At 37.9% G+C, this 20,455-nt stretch overlaps 1 protein-coding gene across 1 annotated transcript; it reads left to right on the top strand.

Annotated features, from left to right (window-relative positions):
• The first annotated feature begins 829 nt into the window (after window positions 1–829).
• haspin (histone H3 associated protein kinase) lies at window positions 830–18,981 on the top strand. Its single transcript, XM_088918478.1, has 18 exons — window positions 830–899; window positions 1,892–2,109; window positions 2,665–2,817; window positions 3,378–3,503; window positions 3,898–4,074; window positions 4,649–4,730; window positions 5,694–7,385; window positions 7,840–8,011; window positions 8,383–8,528; window positions 11,503–11,694; window positions 12,259–12,344; window positions 13,207–13,269; window positions 13,375–13,466; window positions 13,794–13,873; window positions 14,533–14,621; window positions 16,034–16,176; window positions 16,684–16,786; window positions 17,755–18,981. Exons 2-18 carry the CDS (start codon window positions 1,922–1,924, stop codon window positions 17,957–17,959), a joined length of 3,789 nt encoding a protein of 1,262 aa, XP_088774604.1. The 5' UTR covers window positions 830–899; window positions 1,892–1,921; the 3' UTR covers window positions 17,960–18,981.
• Window positions 18,982–20,455: the final 1,474 nt, after the last annotated feature.

The raw sequence follows: 20,455 nt of genomic DNA, 5'->3' as shown, positions 1-20,455 counted from the left end.
AAAACAATTAATAGATGGGGGTTATTAAGAGTGGTAATGGCCAGGGGGAAGTTTGGCCGGGACACCAGGGTAACACCTCTACTTTTACATTTCATGCAAAGAACACTACCTTTGTAACAGTATAATATTTCCCATCACTATACTGGGGCATTAGGACCCACACAGACCACTGAGTGAGAAGTACTGAGCACTGAGTCCTACTACTGGTCCCACTAACTTAAGCAGCAACCTTAGCTTTCCGGGGAAGTCTCCTATCCAGGAACAGGCCTGGCTCACACCTGAAGAGCTTCAGTGAGTTGCCAGTTGTAGGTTGATATACATGCTGACTAGTAGTTGCAGTAAAAACATACACAACAGGAGATGGTAGTGAGTTTTTGGGTTTCAGTCAACAAAAACATATCAGATAACTCTTTTGTCTAGGGCTCAGATCATAGTAAAAGAAATGTGTATTTGATATGCCAGGAACACCCTAGTGTTGGCTCAGTTTCATGGAGCGGAGTCCAGAAAAGCGCTAAGAAGTATAAGTATTAATATGTTATCTCTTAACGTGTATTACTCGTTTCTAGAAAAAATATCACCATGATAGAAAAGATAGAAACAACAAAATTGTTTTATTGTTTTTCCATTTTTCGAAATTGTGGCTATGCATAAGCAAGTCAGTCGCAGCAATATGACGGTTTTTAGGAGGCGGTGTCTCTGGATCAGAAATACTTTTACGGATGACACTTTAATAATAACAGGATATGACGTTTCTCTTTAAGGTCTATTGGCCAATCAACAGCTAAGCACATTTTTTTGAATTAATGGAACCGCCTGTGTGCTCTCTCGAATGAGTTGGACAATTAAACATTTTAATAATAATAACAATGCGTTTTCAATATTTGTAACCTGTTAGCACGGTAAGGAATTGAATTCGTTGTTTTATATTACGTAAGCAGCTGCTGCTGTAATTATCTTACGATATTTAAATGTGCCTCATTGTTGTGTTGAGCGATTTCCCATTTTTATAACTTGAAGTAGACGGATTATGTTACAGATTTCCCCCCGGGAAAGGAACGTAAAGTTTATAATGGTGCTAAGATTACAGTATACTTTTAAAGGACATTGACTGCAAGAGTAACTTCTTAATGCATATAGGTAATACGTCACTGTGAAAAATGTTTTCCGTAAAAGTGTTGGAAACTAAAAAATGAATACGGAGAATAACAGTAATCGATTTTTGAATAAACAGTCCTGACCTAATTTCGTGATATAAACTGCTTTACGACACTAGGCCGTCAGATTTAACTGCTGTTAACACTACAGAAACAGCTATAGAAGGAAATTCAAAAAGCCACTTCACAGATGATGTTTAATGTAGCCTGAAGTTAGGGAAAATGTACGATTGCTCGTGAGAGGTGAAAGACAGCTTGGAGAAATTACCCAAGGAAGATGGCGATGTTTATATACAGTACAGTAGGAAAGCCAAGGGGCAAAGACCCAGTTAAATAAAAGCCCTTCTAAAAAGGTTTTGAGTCTAGATTTGAAGGGTCCCAGGGAAGGTGATATTCTTAGGGTTTCCAGCTTTGGGGTGTAGCTAGATTGGCTAGACAGGGTCCTGTCATCCACAGAGTGAAGAAAGGTTTGGGGGACAGATGGGAGATTGCGAGGTGGGGAGTAGGATGGGAGTAACTCAGACAGGTACTGAGGTGCCAAGCCATGCAGAGCCTTGTAGGTGAGCATCAGAAATGTGAAATCAATACAAAAGCTGACAGGAAGCCAGTGCAAGGACTCCAGGATAGGATTAATGTGACCGCCACGAGCAAGACAGACCTGAACAAGATGGATGAAATGACTTTCCCTTATTTAAAACCTTTATGTTTATTCATTTCTTTTTCTGTCATGATTTCAGAGAAGTGGGGGTGAAATTCAGAAAACTGGGATGAAGAAGTTTACAAGACAAGGCCCAGTGGTTTTAAAAACATACGGCAAGTATAGCAGAACATACGTGCGGAACGTGGAAGTATGGTTATCTCCAGACATCAGGCAAGCTGCGTTTTCAAGCACGTCCTGTTCGGACCTTTCCATTAATACAGATGACAACAGCAACCTGAAAACTGAAAGAAGAAAGTAGGTGAAACTCAATATCAATGGAACATAAATATCTTATGTTTAACGTACAACAAGTATTGTATATTGAAGTAGTTCAGGTGGGGAGCTGCGTCAGCATGCGTAGGCTGCAAAGGAATAGGTTTATTCCATGCTGAAAAGAGAAGAAAGAAAACGCAACGTTTGAGGCGTGGCACCTTGTATATTTTGAGCTTATTTTGCATAGCGTTTATTGATTTAAGTGCAACAATTTCCTACAATTTACTTTAAATTCGCATGTATACCATTGACAATCCGTTTCTAGTCTACATAAGGCCTTAATATGCATTGGCATGGTTTTGCTGAATGAGAAAGACATAATACCAAATTGTCAGGTTAGGTTACTGTATTTAATAGCCCCAAATGTTCTTTTGCACGATATATTATATAGTGTTATATGTGAATATCTTTGATGTGTCTGTTCAGTGCTTGTTTGATAAATATTATGTAAATTAAATAGAATTTGGGAGAAAGTGACATAGAGAGAGGGTGTGAATTGTTGTACAGTCTATTTGCAATCACTGTCCTTCCACACAGGAGACAGAAACCAGGTGCCTTCGGCTCAAAGCCCACAAGGAAAGCCAAGCAAGCGGCTTTGTTAGCTTTAAAGGAAGATGATGACGACAAAGAGAGTGTATCCTTCAGCAGTGCAATAGGAAACAAAGCAAATGTCAAAAATAGGAGAGGAAGGTAGGTTTGCTTCGAAATACCTTGAGTTTAATTTAATTACAAATTTAATGCATTTGTAAAATAAATGCTGTGGGTCTTCACAGAAAACAAGGTCACGTTACTACAGTGATATGAAAAAAGAAAGTACACCTCCTTACAATTCTCTGGTTTTACATTTAAAGACATATCCAAATAAGTTCCATGTCATATATTTGCTTTTGTTCTCAAATTGTATTGATATTTGTTCATTTGCCAAGAATTCTTTTCTTTACAGCTCTATAAAGGGTTTGTAAACATGTTGACTTTATGGAATAGTGCTCTATTAGAACATATTTTTTACAAATGTTAAGGAAACCAGCCAGCCTTGGTTATTCAGATTTTTCCATTTTAATAATGAATGTTGCCTAATTTTATTATTTTTTGTTTCTGGCGGACTAGAGTTACTTTAACTCCAATGAAGTTCTTACAGGAGGCTGAATATGTGTTTTGTGAGGCTGTGTTTTTAACCATTTAATTGCTCAGAAACCCTTAGTTTGGCAAAAATAGAACTTCAGACTGCTGCAATGCCATTTTGTCAACAGATGCAGAAATCGAGACGGTGTGTTAAACGCAAAACAGAATATTCCAGACGAGGGAGAAGAAAGTATTTTCAGTGATGGTTTGAAAAGTGAAAAAGTAGCCACGGCTGAACTCAACAATGGCGTGAGGTAGAGTTTTTTGCCAAGTTTTTTGGTGAAGTGTGTTGGGATTGTCGGAGAAGCTGTCATGGTATCTAATTTTTATATTGATTAAGAGCTGTGAATGTATTTTTAAATTCCTAATGGAGGGCAGTGTCCAAAATAGTGCGATTAATCAACCAATGTTTATTTCAGTTGGTCGTTTTTTTCGCCACTGTTTTGCTCCCTTAGAGTGGGATTGGTTTCAGCTGGAGGAATCACATTTATCCCTGAATAGGTCTGACAATTTAAAGGATGTTTTTTTAAAATCGCCTTTGCAGAGGTAATTTAATTTATCTTAGTTGCTGTCTCTCTGGATTGTGAGCCCTAAAATGAATATCTGTCCTGCTAAAAACATTTTTGAATTTTCTCTCCTATAACTCAGGAAGTCGAGCACTGCCTCAAGAGCCGTGCATCGCATTTCAAAGAGGAGAGCCGCATTAACTGTTAGTCTGTCCAGCTCAAGTGACTCAAGCAGCGACGCAAGGCAAGGCTGTCTCGCTTTCAAGTCTGGGAAGGAGAATGAGATGGAAGAAAGTGTGAAGTCTGACATCTTCCAAAGGTGAGCATTGTTTATTGTTTTGCATATATCCTTTGCATAGTCAATTCTACTTTCTGCTTTTCAGGATTTCAGAATTTTTTTTTCTGGTGAACAGTCCTGAATTCCTGAACTATAGAGTTTGGGATGATAAAGTAAGGCAAGTGATATGTCAAGTTAATCTTATTTTTTCTGTGAAACTACATGAAGAATGTCTTTGAGGGTATACCGCTGCGCCAAATGTACCTTGACACTTTGGAAGTTGCCAAAACATTTCTTATTGTGATCTGCAATGTCAATCTTAAGATGCTACAAAGCAGAATATACTTTGAACTACTGACAGAGTTCTGAAAATAGTAAAAAACCTGGCAGCTGTGTTTACCTACACAGTAAACAAAAAGATGTGTTTCTGTCTTTTTGTTTACTGTGTAGGGGACTTTCAGTTTGAGGAAGGTGATTTATAAGAATGGTTAGAAATTAAGTTTCAGTTGTGCTTTTGTTAATATTTAAATCTGCTTTGCAGTGTTTTGACCAATCTGTTTTCGTTTACAGATGTTTTTAAACTGCCGTTATCCTGCTTATTCCCTTCTTTTTACAGCAGGTTTGTCACCAGTCGTAGGAAAAGACTATCCAAAAAGCCAGATAACAGAAAGGAGGGACAAAAGAAGAAAAAACAAAATGTAAGAATTAACGATGGCAAAGTACTTCAGTCATTTTTAACACTTGTTTGATTTCTGAATCGGTGATCCTGCATGTCTGTGGAGAGTAAAAGCCACTTCATAAAACAGGAAAGGTCATACCCAGTTCCTTTAATTTATAGAGGTACTGCTATTTAGCGACCGATTAGAAAATGGGTGATTTGACCTATGAAGTATTAAACTACAAATTTTAATTAAAACTTATAAGATTTGACCCTTGTGGACTTGAGTTGCCTGTTCCCTGTTGCCCCCAGTAGAATATTGTCTTTGAATTCCTTGTCTTTCTAAATATTTCTTCTCAATAACCTCTGAAAAACCTGTTTTGATAAAGGTAATATAGGCCGGTTCATAACTATGCTCCAATCAAAGGTAATTTCTTTTGTCTGCTGAAGATTACACAGACTAAAATCTGTAGATAAATGACAGTAGTCTTGGGATTTGTGTAGCTTGCAAAAATACAGCATTCAAAATTAAGGACATTTTCCTCATTATTTAGAAAGAAAAATATCAACCACAACTATTGGTTTTAAAGGAACAGGTAAAGGTTTGTTCCATGCCAAAAAGAAGAGAGAGAAAATGTTTTGGCTGTGGAGCCTTTTCCAGGTGTGAAGAAGACTCCACCACAAAAAAGGTTGTGTCTCTTTTCTTTTCACTACAGAATAAATCTTTACCTGTACCTTGGCAGCGCAGCTATGCGTGATGATGCAGCTACCTACTTGATCTATTGGCTTTTATTAACCTTCTAAAGATATTTTTTCTGGCATTTAAAGCCAGAAATATATATTACATTCACAGGCAATCATTTTTGCCTTTCTTTTTCAAAAATTACATTTTTTGTATTTTCTGTAACACTACTGCTGAGCTGCTTTTCAAGATTTAAACCATAATTAATGAAGGAATACTACCATGTATAGAGTATAACTAACTTTACATTTTCCTTTTTAGGCATTCATACCACCTAACAATTCAAATTCATCTGAGGATTTTGTGAAACCATCTCCTTTTGGTAGTTATTCAAAGAAAAAACGAACACGACGTAATGAAGAAATGGAGAATACAAGTTCAGAGATGGCTAGCAATGCTTCTCAATACCGCAAAAGGACGAGAAATGCTTTAAAGGAGGTCTCTTTCAACAGCATATCAGACAGCATGATGAAAAGATGCTATAAAAAGCCTCTCCTGTCTAGCACCCCATCTGTCCTCCCTAAACCTAGCAGCAGACCTTGTGAGCACACAGTCAGTGAAATATCCTTTAGCAATGAGGAAATGGATGGTGTTCTGAAGTCCGGTGCTGAGGTAGCCGGGAGTGTCCCATCTCCCAGACAACGGGAATTTGTTGGGCTAGAGGATAAGAGTCTTGAATTAAAAACTCAGAGCACCAACACATCGGAAGGTAGTATCGTGTGTCATGGGCAAACTGATCAAAAATGTGCCAATAGCAATAAATGGACAACTCTTGCACATAGCATGGAACTTTTTTCTGAGGTCTATGGCCATTCATATAATGACAGTGAAAAAATGAAGAAAAGCTGCTCTTCTATTGGGTGTCTTTCACAACAAAAAAGTGAAAATTCCAATTTTGTGTCAGCAAAGACCCATTTAGATGATGTTACAACTCTGAAAGAAAGTGTACAAAACCTAAATCCTATAGTTCTTTTGGACCGTATTGAGGTAGGGCAAAGCCAAAAGAAGCAAACAGGAGTACTGTATTCTTCTACTGAAGACCTTGTTCATGTTATTGATGGAAAGTTATCTGATGGGTGTTTAAGTGACAACTTCAAGGCAGATGAGAATGAATCAGATCACATTAGTTCTAATGGTAGTCATTTGACAAAACATACTAATAAGCTGAAGCAACTTAACGTACACGGCAATCTGAGAATGGATAGCGTTTTCCCTTCTTCAAATGGCATGGAAGTAATAAATCAGAAAACGGGTAATATAAATGGGCAGATTGCTCCCCAAAAGGAAAGTAAATCTCGTTTCCAAGAAGTAACAAGGTTTGCTGCCTCTGTCAATGTTGGAGCACAAAACTGTGACGTTCCCCTGCAAAATGCTGATCTTACTGGAGATCAGTGCAGCAAAGACGCGTCTTGCCTTGAAGAGCAGTTTCAGAAATTTGGAAAACCTAGAAAAGAGGTCTCCGCTGCTTCTCAAGAAGAGGATTCTGTACGCTCTGGGGAAGGTGGTGCTGTATCTGTGAATTGTCACAACAACTTGCTAACCATTGACCGTGTTGCTTGCGCTAGAGTCAGTTCTGTTAATATGACAGCACAAGCTGAAAAACCCAAACGGCATCGTAAAACCAGCTGTCAAAGAAGACTGCTTTCTAATTTTTCCTCTGACCTAACTAAAACTACAAGTGTATCTGATTCCAATGCGTCCAAAGTTGAGTCCGCTTGTTCTCCTGCTGGAAAAATTGGTGGGAAAACGAAAACCCGAGGGTTTCCGAAAGAAAAACCAGGAACAGCACGAAAAGCCTGCATCAGTGGCTTCAGTGTGAGCAGGTGGACTAAGAAAGATCAGTATAAGAAACAGGGACAGAAGAAATGTTCTGTTCAGTCAGTATTCTCTGATAGTGCAGATAACTCCTTGCCTGATCTTGGCTTTGGCACTTTCATGCAGAACTCTTCCATGGTGAGTAGGAGGTTTTTGCTTGAAATTAAGTTACATCGGTTTATATTCATGAATGTAGAAACATGTTCACAAAGTCGTAGCAGAATAATTTTGTCCTGCATCAGAATGGCTAAGAGAACTAGTTTTATAAATCCAGAGCTGTAAATGTCTCCAGACCTGTGCAGTCCAGTAAACAGCATGCTTTCAAGTACATTGTGGTAATTGTGAAGTATAGTTCCATCCACAGAGAATGCATAGTATTTGTTTTCTGTGCTGCATGAAATGTGAAAGTATTCAGTCTTGCGTGCTTGTGTTGTACCTTTTTGTTGAATAATTGGTTAATGACTCGTTAATGTATGTGAAATAGTGCCTATATTGTGTGAAGCGTAAACGTTGAACGATTTAGATTTTAAGGTTCAGAAATAGACCTTGAACAAAACTGTGACGTGTTTGGGTTTACTGTGTTCATTTCTAGGGTAATTTGAAAAGCTGGTTGCATGGTACCAATGCAGTGGTTCAACAGACTCCACTGGGTAAAGGGCAAATCAGAAGGCCATCTCTGTTGTCCTTCTTCTCACCTGAAACTCTGACCACCAATAACTGGTCAAGACTAAAAGCTGCCCTCTCGGTGCACAAAAAGCAAAAAGGTACGTGCATCTTAATACAATACACGACAGTTTATAACAACAGTATTTTCCAGAAGGTGTAATCTGTCACAACACTCAAACACAGATAAATGATTGTGCAAATTAATTTTGGAGTCTCAAAATGAACGAAGTAAAATGCTATAAAGTGCTGGAGTTCAACATAAATCTGGTTTGTAACGTTTTAATTAATTGCTGTGACAGGTGTGTAGAGCAGGTACAGTGGAACTAACAGTTCAGTTGCACAACAGAATGCCTGGGTGAGGAGCCATGTAAAATATGAATTAATTAATGCAACAGGTTTAAGCAGATGTCATCTTTGACAGCTGTAAATGTATAATAATTGTTCACAGCTGTTATTTATCCTGTTTCAGCTGTCATGACTCCAGAAAAGATGATCTGCCATAACCAGGATTCTCTAGAAAATGTTTGGCAAAACAAGAGTAATGCGCTTGAGGCATTTACTACACCACGAATATCCAAGCTATGTTTTAAGAGAGACACTGGAGGCTCCTCTCTGGTAAGTTCCCAGGCTTGAAATCTTTTCACTTCTTTACGATGCAGTTTTGACCAATCCTTGTCCTGTTCAGGTTATTTTTTCAGTGAAAGCTGAAGCTTTGATTACACCCAATTTGTGTTCAAAGTACACAACGACATTCAAATTGCACGCAGTAGTGCAGTGGGCTAGTCTTGAATTGGCAGTCCCAAAGACGCAAAGCACACATTGTAATACTATATCTGCACAGTCACTAAAAGGGTTGAGAGCATGAATGTGGCCCAGGGTTTTTCCACTTAATACTCTTTTCCATGTTACATCAAATACACACTAGCTTTTAAATGCTTATTGTATCAATTTGTGTATACCTTTTTCTATTGTTTTAGTGTCAAACACTTGAAAATGATGACCTGAAAGGCACTGTATAAAATAAATCTTAAATCTATAAGGATTTATTAGTGGTAACTATCTTGCCATTTTTGACTAGAACCACTAGAATCTTATCACTTTTTTTTGGTTTTGAGATCCACATTTTGATTATATAAATGGTAAGAGCATAGAGACTTAAGGCAAAAACTTCTGGTTAGAAAATATCACCAGTTTATGTTACAGATGTTTTTTACAAATTCAGTTCCTTATCACTAAATATGAAATAATGTTACAGCTGTTGAGGTGTTGTCAGAATCTGGAGACAATGGTCAACTGGCTCATGTTACAATTTGCAGTTCTAAGGATCTGCAAAGCAAAGTAGAAACAGGTATTTTCTCAGATGCAGGGGGACTGAGACACATCAATCAAAGGAATTGTATGGTTTACCTTAATGAAGTTCTTGCTAAACCCATTAAGAGTCTAGGCACAGTGGGCAAAGAGACAGGTAGACAGGGAAGAGAAGAACACAGAAGGGGAAAAAAGGGAGACACTGGAGGAAAGATGTCCTTGTTCAGGTCAACTTTAATTAACCTTCTACTTGAGTATTTGAACCTTATTAAGAGAGCTTGCCGTTCTATTGTTTTTAAAACTGATTTCTTGTATAGAGAATCCCTAGGTTAAAAACAGTCTCCTGATTAGTGGATGCAATTTTTAGAATAGAGATAGGGTCCCATTCGCTTTGTAAGATCTGGATTTTTAGAGAGACTGATATGTAGTTTGTATTCTGTTTAGTTTGGAAGGCAGGTTTATCTCTTGTTGGCCTGTATAGGTGTTTGATAGGATCTTTGAATGTCTTGTAGCTTTATGGTTTTTTTTAATTGGTCAGAACATGGGCCTCTGAGATGCCTTGTTTGTAAATTGAGTAACTTGTCTGTTGTTTTTTGTTGTGTTATTGTCATTGTTCATATACAGTATATTTTTATCCAAGTTTGCCTATGATTTATTACTCCTTCTCCAAAGCTGTCAGAGAAAAATGAACTCAGGTGCCTCTAATTATACCAATCTTTTGGGTATATATCCTGCTCAGTCTGCTTTTGCTTCTTTAAACCCCATTTTTAATAAAACACTACTAAAGATATTTGAATTTTAAGGGACAAAACATTATTTAACTCCCAGAGGTTTAGTCTATTCATACAGTTTAATATTCTAACTTTTGATGACTTAAGCTTTTTTGTTCTGGGCACCAATGTTCAGATCTTTTTATACAATCTGAAGTGTGAATCAGAAGTGTTTAATCCTTTGTTTGCATTATGTTATTGTTACAGCTTTGGGTGACTGGGAAGTGTCTCTTAAATTTTAGAAAAAGTTTGTGACACTGGGAAGAGTAAACACTTCTAACTTTCAAGCAGAGAGGATGTTTGCTGAGGTCTGGGGTTCCCTTGAACAGAAACAATAGTAAAGTTTATTTTAGTATGCTCAGGCAAGTTGTGGATTAATGATTTCAAAGGAGCAGGGCAGAAAGACACAGTATAAGTTCACCTTAAGAGCACAGGAGAGAAAGAAGCAGGAGGATGGAGAAAGAAACAAGGAGAGCAGGGAGTAGAGAGAGTCCACAGGAGTTTAGACTAGAAGCTTGTGCCAAGCAAGAGCCCCTACTTCTTGATCATCCAAATCAAACCTCACTGGAGCTAAGTATTTGAACCTTGTTAGAGAGAGCGTGCTGTTCTGTTTTTTAGGGAACTTGGGTTTCCTGGTATCTCAGTTAGAAATGTCTTTCCTGTTTGGGTGTATTTAATGGATAGGGATATAGGCTCCCGTTTTTTTTTTTGTGGCATCCAGGGTGCAGAGAGAGAGATTTAACTGGAGGTTGCTTTGTGTTTAGTTAGGAGGCAGCTCATCTCTTGTGTGGCCTCTGTAGGCATATAAAGAGGTTAGTGCTTAGTAGCAGTCTGGGGTTTTCTGGGTGACCAGAATGTTAGGCCTCTGAAACGCCTTGTCTGTAAATACTGTATATAATGTAATTTTGTATGTTGTATGTTTTGTGTCTTGTGTAGTTTATTGTAATAAATATTTGTTTTAACCAAGTGTGCCTGGATTATTACTCCTCTCAACAAAGCTGTATCAGAGAATAAAGAATTCATGTGCCTCTAGTTATACCAACTGCTCGGGTATATGGTTAGAAATCACATACAAGTTGGGGGTTATGAATAATTATTTCACTTATTGACTAAACTGCTTGGTCAATTGCTGATTTTTTCCAGTTTCGTAACCCCCCATTTGTAACATTATTCTCAGATTTAAAAAGAGCAGTATTACTGCTTTTTAGAAGATAATATTTTTCGATATGATGATATGATGATATAATGCTCTGATGTGCATAAAAGCAGAAAACATTTTGTTTAGAAAAACATTTCACTTTGTTTTGTATCTTTTCCTGTTTCAGGCCTCAAACTGAAAAATAATCCTGTCCAATTACAGAAAATAAAAAGAAAACAGTAAACCTCCATAAATCGGTAGAGATTCAAAACTGCTACCCTTTTATTTCATTTGAAAGTCTCTAAAGGCTGAAAGTTACTTGCATTCAAATGATGAAAAGCCTAATAAATAAAATGCCTGCGTTGTATTTCAGAATGATGGTAATTCAATGAACGAGATCACCGACGAAGAGAAAGTTTATCAAGAATGCCAGCAGGAAGGCCCTATAACTTTTCAGCAGTGCATTCCACCAGATAAAATGAAGCTGTGTAAAAAGATTGGTGAAGGAACTTTTGGAGAAGTGTTCTCAACTACCAACAGCAAAAAGGAAACTGTAGCTTTAAAGGTATTTTATTAGGATCTTTACATAATACTTCAAGTAGGGCACTGCATCAACATGCGTAGGCTGCAGAGGAACAGGTAATGGGTTTATTCCATGCTGAAAAGAAAAGAAAGGAAACGCAACGTTTCAGCTGTGGGGCTTTCTTCAGGTGTGTCTTTATAAAATCTGTATTTAGAAATTTATTAGAGTTACAGCTATCTTCTATAACAGTTCAGGTGGGTAGCTGCGTCAGCATGCGTAGGCTGCAAAGGAACAAGTAATAGGTTTATTCCATGCTGAAAAAAAGAAGAAAGAAAACACAACGTTTTGGCCGTGGAGCCTTCTTCAGGTGTGAAGAAGGCTGAAGAGGCTTTAGATTTACAATTTACAATGGTTATTTATCTTTGGTTTTCCAACACCTATGTACTGTACATGCTTTGAAAATATTATACATTTTCTCATTGTAGAATAAATATTTTGGCTTTAGTAATATACCAAGCCTTTTCAATGCAATAGATATCGGGTTTTACTTTCTTGTAAAAAAAACTTTTTTGTGAACTAACTCCAACATGTTGATTCTGTCTGCAGATCATACCCATTGCAGGGCATCAGAAAGTGAATGGAGAAGATCAGAAGACATTTGCTGAAATACTTCACGAAGTCATTATTTCAAAGTATGTTAAGTCTGAGATAGATTTATGGCGAAACATTTATTAAACCAAAGTACGATTCATGTAAAACCACAGGTTGGTTAGAAAATACTACCTCAGAAAACAAAAATATCAAAAGTCCTTAATATTTTATTTGGAATGTGCAGGTTTTTTTCATATTCCCACTTACTGTAGTATTGCCAGTTGTTCTAAGATTTCTCCCCTGCAGCAGTAACTGTATCAACCTGGGATAGAATGAGATCCTTCTCAGACACAACCTTTGCTATTTTGCCAGATCCACAATGCCTAACAGGAAAGGTAGTACCATTTAAACAGGAAAAACACTAGTGTCACTATAAGCCTGCAGGCTCACAAGTCTTAGGAGTACAATTGTTGGACAGAAAACTGTGAGAGCTCTGACACTCTTATCAGTTGTCATTAGCTAAGTGGTGATGGAGCCTGCTAACTGGTGATGCACAGGCTCAAACTCAGACATGTGCTCTGAGCTCCTGCCTTTAGTGGTTGAGCTACTCTGAAGCCCTCTATGTAGGAAATGTCTATGCAGAACATTTCAGGGATGGAAATCAAGATAAATTGTATGATCCATTTTCTGTTTTACTAGCTTGCATAATTTGAACAAAATTTACACTGGAAGGAATTGTGAATTAAATTTGTATTAATATAATTTAATGCCCATTTATTCAGCTATGGTTATAAGGATGAAATGTGGTACATCTGATTAATTGTGAGATCCTTTAGTTTTAGGACCCTAGAGTCGTTGCCACAAGTTTTTCACCTCTGAAGTTTAGTATCCATCAGTTATTCCCAGATTAAGAAAATGTTTTGTTGTATTTTTCTTACTTGATTGTTTTATTTTTGTCTTTAGGGAGTTGAGCAGCTTAGGTGAGAAGGAAAATAACCAGACGGAAGGTTTCATCACATTAAATAAGTAAGTTCTGCAGGATATTCTTAACCTTTGGCAGTTTTGTTCTTTGATACCATGCTTTTATTCATATGTGTGTATTAAAGGAGCTAATTTTCATTTTCATTTTAGCTTGCACTGTGTTCAAGGGTCATATCCAGAACAGCTCCTTAAGGCCTGGGACAAATTTGACAGAGAAAGAACTTCAGAAAATGATCGTCCTGGTAAGACTTAATATATTACAACGTTTTTGTAAAACAGATTGTGTAATGCCACTGAAAAGTTAATCAAAACAGATTTTTTGTAAACGATAGTCTGCAGTGTCACTGGTTTCCTGCCAACATCAAAAATCCATTTTAATTTTGTGAGCTTCAGATCACAATAATCACTCTGGAGCTTTGTAACTTACTTAGTAATGTAGCTTGCTTTTATACTATCTTGACTAATTCTCAGATCAACCAGGTAGTAGCAACAGAATGGGATAATTAGGCTGAAAGGCCTCCTCTTATCTGTAATATTTCTTATGTTTCAATTTGAATTTATTGATCCAGACTTCTTTGGAAGCGACCAGCTTTTCCTTATTCTGGAGTTTGAATTTGGCGGCAGTGATCTGGAGAATATGAAAGGCAAGGTAAGCGGAGTGCTTTCATGTGCAGGGCGTGTATAAACTATGCTGTTGGTACATTCAGAGACAAAGAAGGGAGTAAAGAGGAGGAGGAATAGGTCACGCAAACAGGAAGAATGGAACAGGGAAGTAGATGAGATGGGAGTGAACTAACAGTTTGAAAATTGAAAGCAGTTTAATCGGATTATTGCCCGTTAAAGGGGCAGCACAGTGGCGTAGTGGTCAGCATTGCTCCCTCGCAGCTCTGGGGCCCTGGGTTCAGATCTGGACCTTAGCTGCTATTGGGGTGGAGTTTGCATGTTCTCCCTGTGTCCGCATGGGTTTTCTCTGGGTGCGCTGGTTTCCTCCCGCACTCCAAAAACATACTGGTTGGTAAACTGGCTTCTGGACGAGTTGGCCCTGCTGTCCGAGTGTGTGTGTCTGTGTTCGTATTTCTCTGCCCTGCCGCGGGACTTGTTTCCTGTCCAGGCTGTGTCCTCTCTCGCACCCATTGCTTGCCGGGACAGGCTCCGGCTCCCCTGTGACCCATAATTGGACGAAGCGGTTAGAAGATGGATGGCTTAGCAATTACATGATTTAATAGCCTTGCGAAGTTCTTGAAACTTGCTTCCAGTATATGCATAGGTGTGCTAATTCATCTTTAAAACCCTCTTCCCCTTTTGAAGCTGTCTTCGCTGGTTGTTGCAAAAAGTATTTTGCATCAGGTGGCTGCTGCTTTGGCTGTAGCTGAAGAAGCCTTGCATTTTGAACACAGGTAAGAGTTTACATAAAAATGTATGTGAGGGTAAAAATGCCAAGTGGCCATTTGGCTCAGCTAGCCTGGCTAGCATCGAATTGATCAGAGGATCTCATGCAACTGTTTGGCAGAGTAGCTGTTCCTACCCCCCCACTGCCTTCTGTTAAATTTGGTTTTAGTTGTCCTTTGGTTTGTGATGCAGTGTTGATTCAGAAGAAATCAGTTTTCTTGATTTTGTCAATGTTTTTGGCGCTTCTGAATATTTAATTGGATCCTCTGGTAGTCCTCTGTTTTTTAGACTAAAAAGCTTCAATCATTTTAGCCTGTGTTGGACATTCCTTTCAGCATGGGGAATTGATATGGTTGCTCTTCTTTGAACTGATTATAAAGCAGCAATGTCTTAACAAAAAATGTACAATATAAAATGTTTGCTAATTTTTAATTTAAAAAAAGGAACACCATATTCTGAATTCTGTCTTACTACTGTAGCATATTGTACAATTTTAACCTAACATCCCTGGATGATGTTTAAATCATCACTAGACAATGTTGTAGTCCTATTACTTTAATCATCTTTTAACATTGTTTGTCTTTTGTATTGCTTTCATACATAGTCTAGTGGACACATCATCTATGTCAACAAACAAACCCAAGTCTTTCTTTATAGCTTCTCTGAACTCGGTGTATCCCATTTTCTGTCTGTGGTTTTGGTACCTGTAAATGTCACTCTGCACTTGACTTCATTGAATCTTTTCTGCCCAGTTTTTACTAGGTCTTGATTTCTAAATCAAGTGTTTGATAACCCTCCTATTTGGGTATCATCTGTAAACAAGACTATTTAACTGTACCAGGATTTAGATCACTGAAACAAATCAACACAGCAGTGGTTTTAATGCAGACCACTGTGGTACTCTATTAATAACATTTGTGTATTCACCCCTAAATATTTCATTAGTTTTTTATTTATTTTAATTAAAAAATAAAAAGAATGCAATCCACTAACTAACTAAAAAGAATTAAAGGGGTCGGTGTAGCTGATATTGGGAATCCTGGCTCTACACACTAGCAACAGTTCAGCAGCCAGGATCTTGAAGGTTTGTTTCCATATTGACTTGCTGACTTTCTCAATTGATGATTCTGAAAACATGTGAATAGATTTTAGGTGGGATTTTTTCATCTGTCCTTACATTGGTCCTGTTTAGCCGACAGTTCTCCTTAATGTAATAAGGAGTCCTGTATGTAATGTCCTTAATATTGGAACAAGAAATGTACTAACACATGACTACATAAAGATTGCTCATTTTAACTTCAACATGTTTAACATGTTCTTTTCTCCTTGTAACACAATTAAAGGGAAAAAAACTTGAATGGAATGATGCTGAATGGTAAACATGCATACCTACCATCTAACCTGTGCTTCTAATTCCTAGGGATTTGCACTGGGGCAATGTCCTTGTGAAGCCCACCAAGGAGAAGGAGGGCAAATACATTCTGAATAGGACACCAGGCAGCTTTGAGACCAGCGGTGTTCATGTGAACATCATTGATTATTCACTTTCCAGATTGGAAATAGGTCAGCTGTTGTATTTTTTCACCTTTATCTTGGTTGAGGAGTTTAATGTTTACACTTTATGGAATCACACAGGCAATTGTGCCTTTACAGTAAATCGGTTTGTTGATAGCAAAGAATGATGTTGAAATGATTGTTTCAATAGCCATTTGTGTCGAATCTGTGTAGGCAGTATTTTAATTTTATAGTAAATGTGGCAGATCTGCTGTTCTTATTTACTGTAACTGAAGCACTGACATCTGCTTTATTTAGATAAACCGATATGTCATTTTTACCTTTTGGGGACTGCTTTCCCCAGATGCAAATCCCACATTATATGAAAGTATTTGCATGTTTGCTTTTGCTTAATATTTTAAAATGGAAATCTGATTTAAGTCTGGAGATCTGTGTTCATTTGTCTCCGAATTGTAGCGTCCACATGATTAAGGCCTGGTTTACTGTGATTATTGTGGTGTTCCCTGTACACAGATGTGCATTAATGCTAATATATGGTCTGTTTTCAATCCTCAGATGGCCTGACGGTTTCCTGTGACATTTCGAGTGACGAAGAACTCTTCATGGGAAAGGGAGACTATCAGTTTGAGATATATCGTAAAATGCGAGAGGAAAATGGGTACGTCTCTCATTGATATTCATGATAAACACAATTTACCAGTTTCCTAAAAATTGCCACATGCTTGGGCAGAGAATTCTGGAATTTAACCTTTTGCCATGCTATTTTAAATACATGGCCGAAGGCAAAATTTTAAATGTTCCTCAACTTTTTTTAAATATAGCAGAGCTTCTGCTTTTAAGTTTACATTGATTTTGTCACAACCTTTAATGGTACAATATTGTATTCTGGTAATATTAGAGAATAAGCTGATGGCAACTAAGTTAAGTCTTAAACTGCAGAACTGTGTCAATATCTTCAATTAGTTCCACTGAATAGAGATTTTTTATTGTTCTCTCTTATATCTCAAGGATTTATCAAGTACTTAAACAGTTTAAACATGCAACAAAACTTACCAAAACTCATTACAATATTTTTTATAGTATGTCATGGACTAACCGTATAATAGGCATTTGGTTGCAGACAGAGTTACTCTTTGTAGGTCTAACATTTAACCACTTGCAATGAAGTATTTAGCAGTGAGGACATAAACAAGGCCTCATGGGTTCGAGCCCAGGTCATGTCACTAGCTGACTGTGACTTGGATTCCCTGTTCCCAAGTAGCAGCGCACTATTAGCTAAGTACTGCTGGGAGTTGGGTTGGGATTAGTCAACCACGGCTCATGCTTCACTCTGGTGAGATTGCAACTCCTGTCATGTCCCGAGCGCCTACATGCTTGTGTAGTTATGTCAGAAAGGAAGGAGTTGTCAAAAGGCATGATGGTGAATGACGTGGTGTGTGTGTACATGAGTGGGGGGCAGAGGAGATGGTCTTTCTTCATTCTCTCCATGTGGTACAAGAGTCATTACTGTGGACCAAATCAATTGGCACTTCCAAACTGGATGGGTCTAAAATGAAAAATCCGTAAAGGTCCAGGTTTGCATCTTTGGAAAGACTTCTAAATCCTGCAACCTTTTTTTTCCCCCAGCAATGTCTGGAGTGAGTATAACCCTCACACAAATGTGCTGTGGCTCCATTACCTGAGCGACAAACTGCTTCAGATGAGCTACAAGAGAAAAGCCACAACAAATCCACTGAAGAAGATGAAGGCAAGCCTTGTTCAGTTCCACAGAGAAGTTTTGCAGTACCAATCAGCAACTCATGTTTTGCAGAACTGTAGCTTGTTCCAGTGAGCTGTGCTAGTTAAGAGCGAATACATTCCTTTTGACTGTATTTATTTTTATGTTGACAAGACTTTCCTTTTTTTGTGGTGGTTTCTGAATGTATGAGGGATATTCTGAAAATTTTGATCACTGACTTGAAACATTACAGACTGTTTAAATCTAACATTTAGTGAATACCGAGTGGCATTAAAAGCACTACAAGTGTATATTAGAATCAACAGCATGTGTTGCATTTTTAATGCCTCTTAGTATCTGTATCAAACATTTTTCCCATGCAGCTCCCTTTCTTAGTAGTGGAGTTTTCATACTACTCTCAACCACTTTTCAAATGGATCTCTTTCGCTTGATACCTTCAAAACGCATGCCTTTCAGATGTTGCATCAATATGAAAGGCTGTTCATTGTGGACTGTACAGTACCTGTGGTGACATATTCGGCCTGGAGGTCTGTTTTGGGCAGTGTGGCGATACGATATGTCTTGAGGCAAAATCTCTTTTATGATCTCCTTTCAAGGGCGATTCCGATGCCAGACTTCACTATCCAAAATCAATAAAACCTGGGTAGCTCTCCTGGTTAAAAGGGGTGTGATGTTGTATAAACATTAGATGAAGGTCTGGTACAAATAGTGTTTTCCAAATTGTTTAAAGACTTTTAATAAAGCATTTTCAAAACATTTGGAGTATCCCTCATAAGACAAACTAGCACACGGGCTGTGTATACTGTGCATATTTTTTTCTAATTAAAACCAGCAGAACAAAGTGCTGTGCTAGAAATCAAGTGACGCTCTGTAGTTAAGAAATGTAAATACAGCCATGGCACATGGAGGGGATTACAAAGCTGTAAATCCAACACAGAAGGATAATCCAATGAAGGATAATCAGAGGGATAATCCAGAGTTTCACAGTTCCTTCCAGTGTAATCACTTCTACTGCAATAACCATGCAAGCCAATCACCAGTATTTCTTTGTCTTTTTTTATGTTTGTAGTTAAAGAAAAATGATTAAAAAAATAATTTTTATTGTGCCTGAAAAATCTTTGGATGTTGTTTGCTTGTAAAAATTAAACATGACATTTTTTTACCATTTCTTTGCACGTTGTTCTAAAGACAGCCGCTGTCTAGGATATTATCATGCGTTTCTGAATTGGTTAAATTTGTTACCTTCACTGCTTGTCTCTCTGTCATATTAACCTGTCTTCAATAATTCATGCTACTTATTGGAGCTGTTACATTCAAATAGTTCAGAATCACTTAACCTTTGCAAGAGACCAGGCTAAACATTTAATAGAACAATTGTGTGTAATATTATTATTGCTGTACTAATTTCTGTATACATTTTGTGAAAATCTATGAAAGCATGACATTGCAAACACAAAATCATGGTTTGCTCTTAGGATTGTATTTGTGAAAAGGATCCCAAGATGCAGAGATAGAGATATACTAAAACATGGAGTTGGCTTTAATTACAATTAGGCAACTTCACATATACTGGAAGCAGGTTCTTGAAACATAGGTGTGCTAATTCATTTTTATATCCCTCTTCCACTTTTGAAGATGTCTTCGCTGATTGTTGCAAAAAGTATTTTGCATCAGGTCACTGCTGCTTTATGCTGTAGTTTTAGCTGAAGGTGTTTTCTGCAGCAGTGTCCCTGCGGGATGTTGCCTGTGGTGGTCTCTGTGCGCTCCCATTTCCCCTGCATGGCCTCCAGTACTCCACCTGCAATCCAGCAGGTGAGAGTTCCCAGGAGTGAAAACCAGAGATGCTAACAGCTCTTGTGCAAAACATTTGCATTTTCCCATCTTCGAGATATTCAACTGCAATGTAGATAAGTTAGATCTGTGGTAGGGAGTAGTTTACCCTCTTGACAACAGTACGGCATTGGTCGGGCCTGTGGGGGGAGAGGGGTGTGTTGTTTCTCCAGCTATCTGCTGGCATTGTCTTGGACCCCCTTCTTGTATTCTTTTCTGTTCTGGTGTTTTCCAAACCTGTCTTCAGGACCCCCACACCCATGATGTTTTTAGATGTTTTTACAGTGGTTTACATTGTGTAATAAATGTTATGTCCTGATTTTACTTAAATTACAAGCCGTCTTGCATATGTTTTATGTAATTACAGCAGTAAAGAAAATCTTGGCTTGGACTGGTAGTTGGGGTGTGGTGGGGGGCATTGCTTGGAACAGATCTGGGAAACCCATGGCTTAGAACTAGGATTGAGAAATTACCTGACTGATGAAATTGACTTGTTAGGACCAAAGCTCAGCTTGTACTTAGTACTTAGTCAATAGTTAAACCACTGTGAAAAACCCTGTAGTTCCAGCAGTGTTGCAAACAAATCTCATCCAGTGAAAATGGCACAAATTTACAAGGACAAACTCCAAAAATAATTTTAATTCACGAGCCCTTTTCACACAAATTGACTGGTTTCCGACTTTTCTTATACAGTCTTTTCTATTACGTTAATCTGTGAGAAAGGGTGTTTTTCTGTATGTGCAAACAGCTTATTAGAAG

Source organism: Atractosteus spatula, chromosome 1 (assembly GCF_055471065.1).
Source record: "Atractosteus spatula isolate fAtrSpa1 chromosome 1, fAtrSpa1.hap1, whole genome shotgun sequence".
Classification (NCBI taxonomy): Eukaryota; Metazoa; Chordata; class Actinopteri; order Semionotiformes; family Lepisosteidae; genus Atractosteus; species Atractosteus spatula.
Note: the sequence above shows the minus strand (reverse complement) of the source record. Positions and strands in the feature narration are given on the sequence as shown.

Excerpts from the sequence above, each read along its gene's own strand:
- haspin (XM_088918478.1), top strand. The coding sequence starts at position 1,922 with ATGAAGAAGTTTACAAGACAAGGCCCAGTGGTTTTAAAAACATACGGC. Across the intron at positions 7,386-7,839 it reads TCATGCAGAACTCTTCCATG|GGTAATTTGAAAAGCTGGTT; the intron begins GTGAGTAGGAGG and ends GTTCATTTCTAG. Across the intron at positions 16,787-17,754 it reads AAAATGCGAGAGGAAAATGG|CAATGTCTGGAGTGAGTATA; the intron begins GTACGTCTCTCA and ends TTTTTCCCCCAG.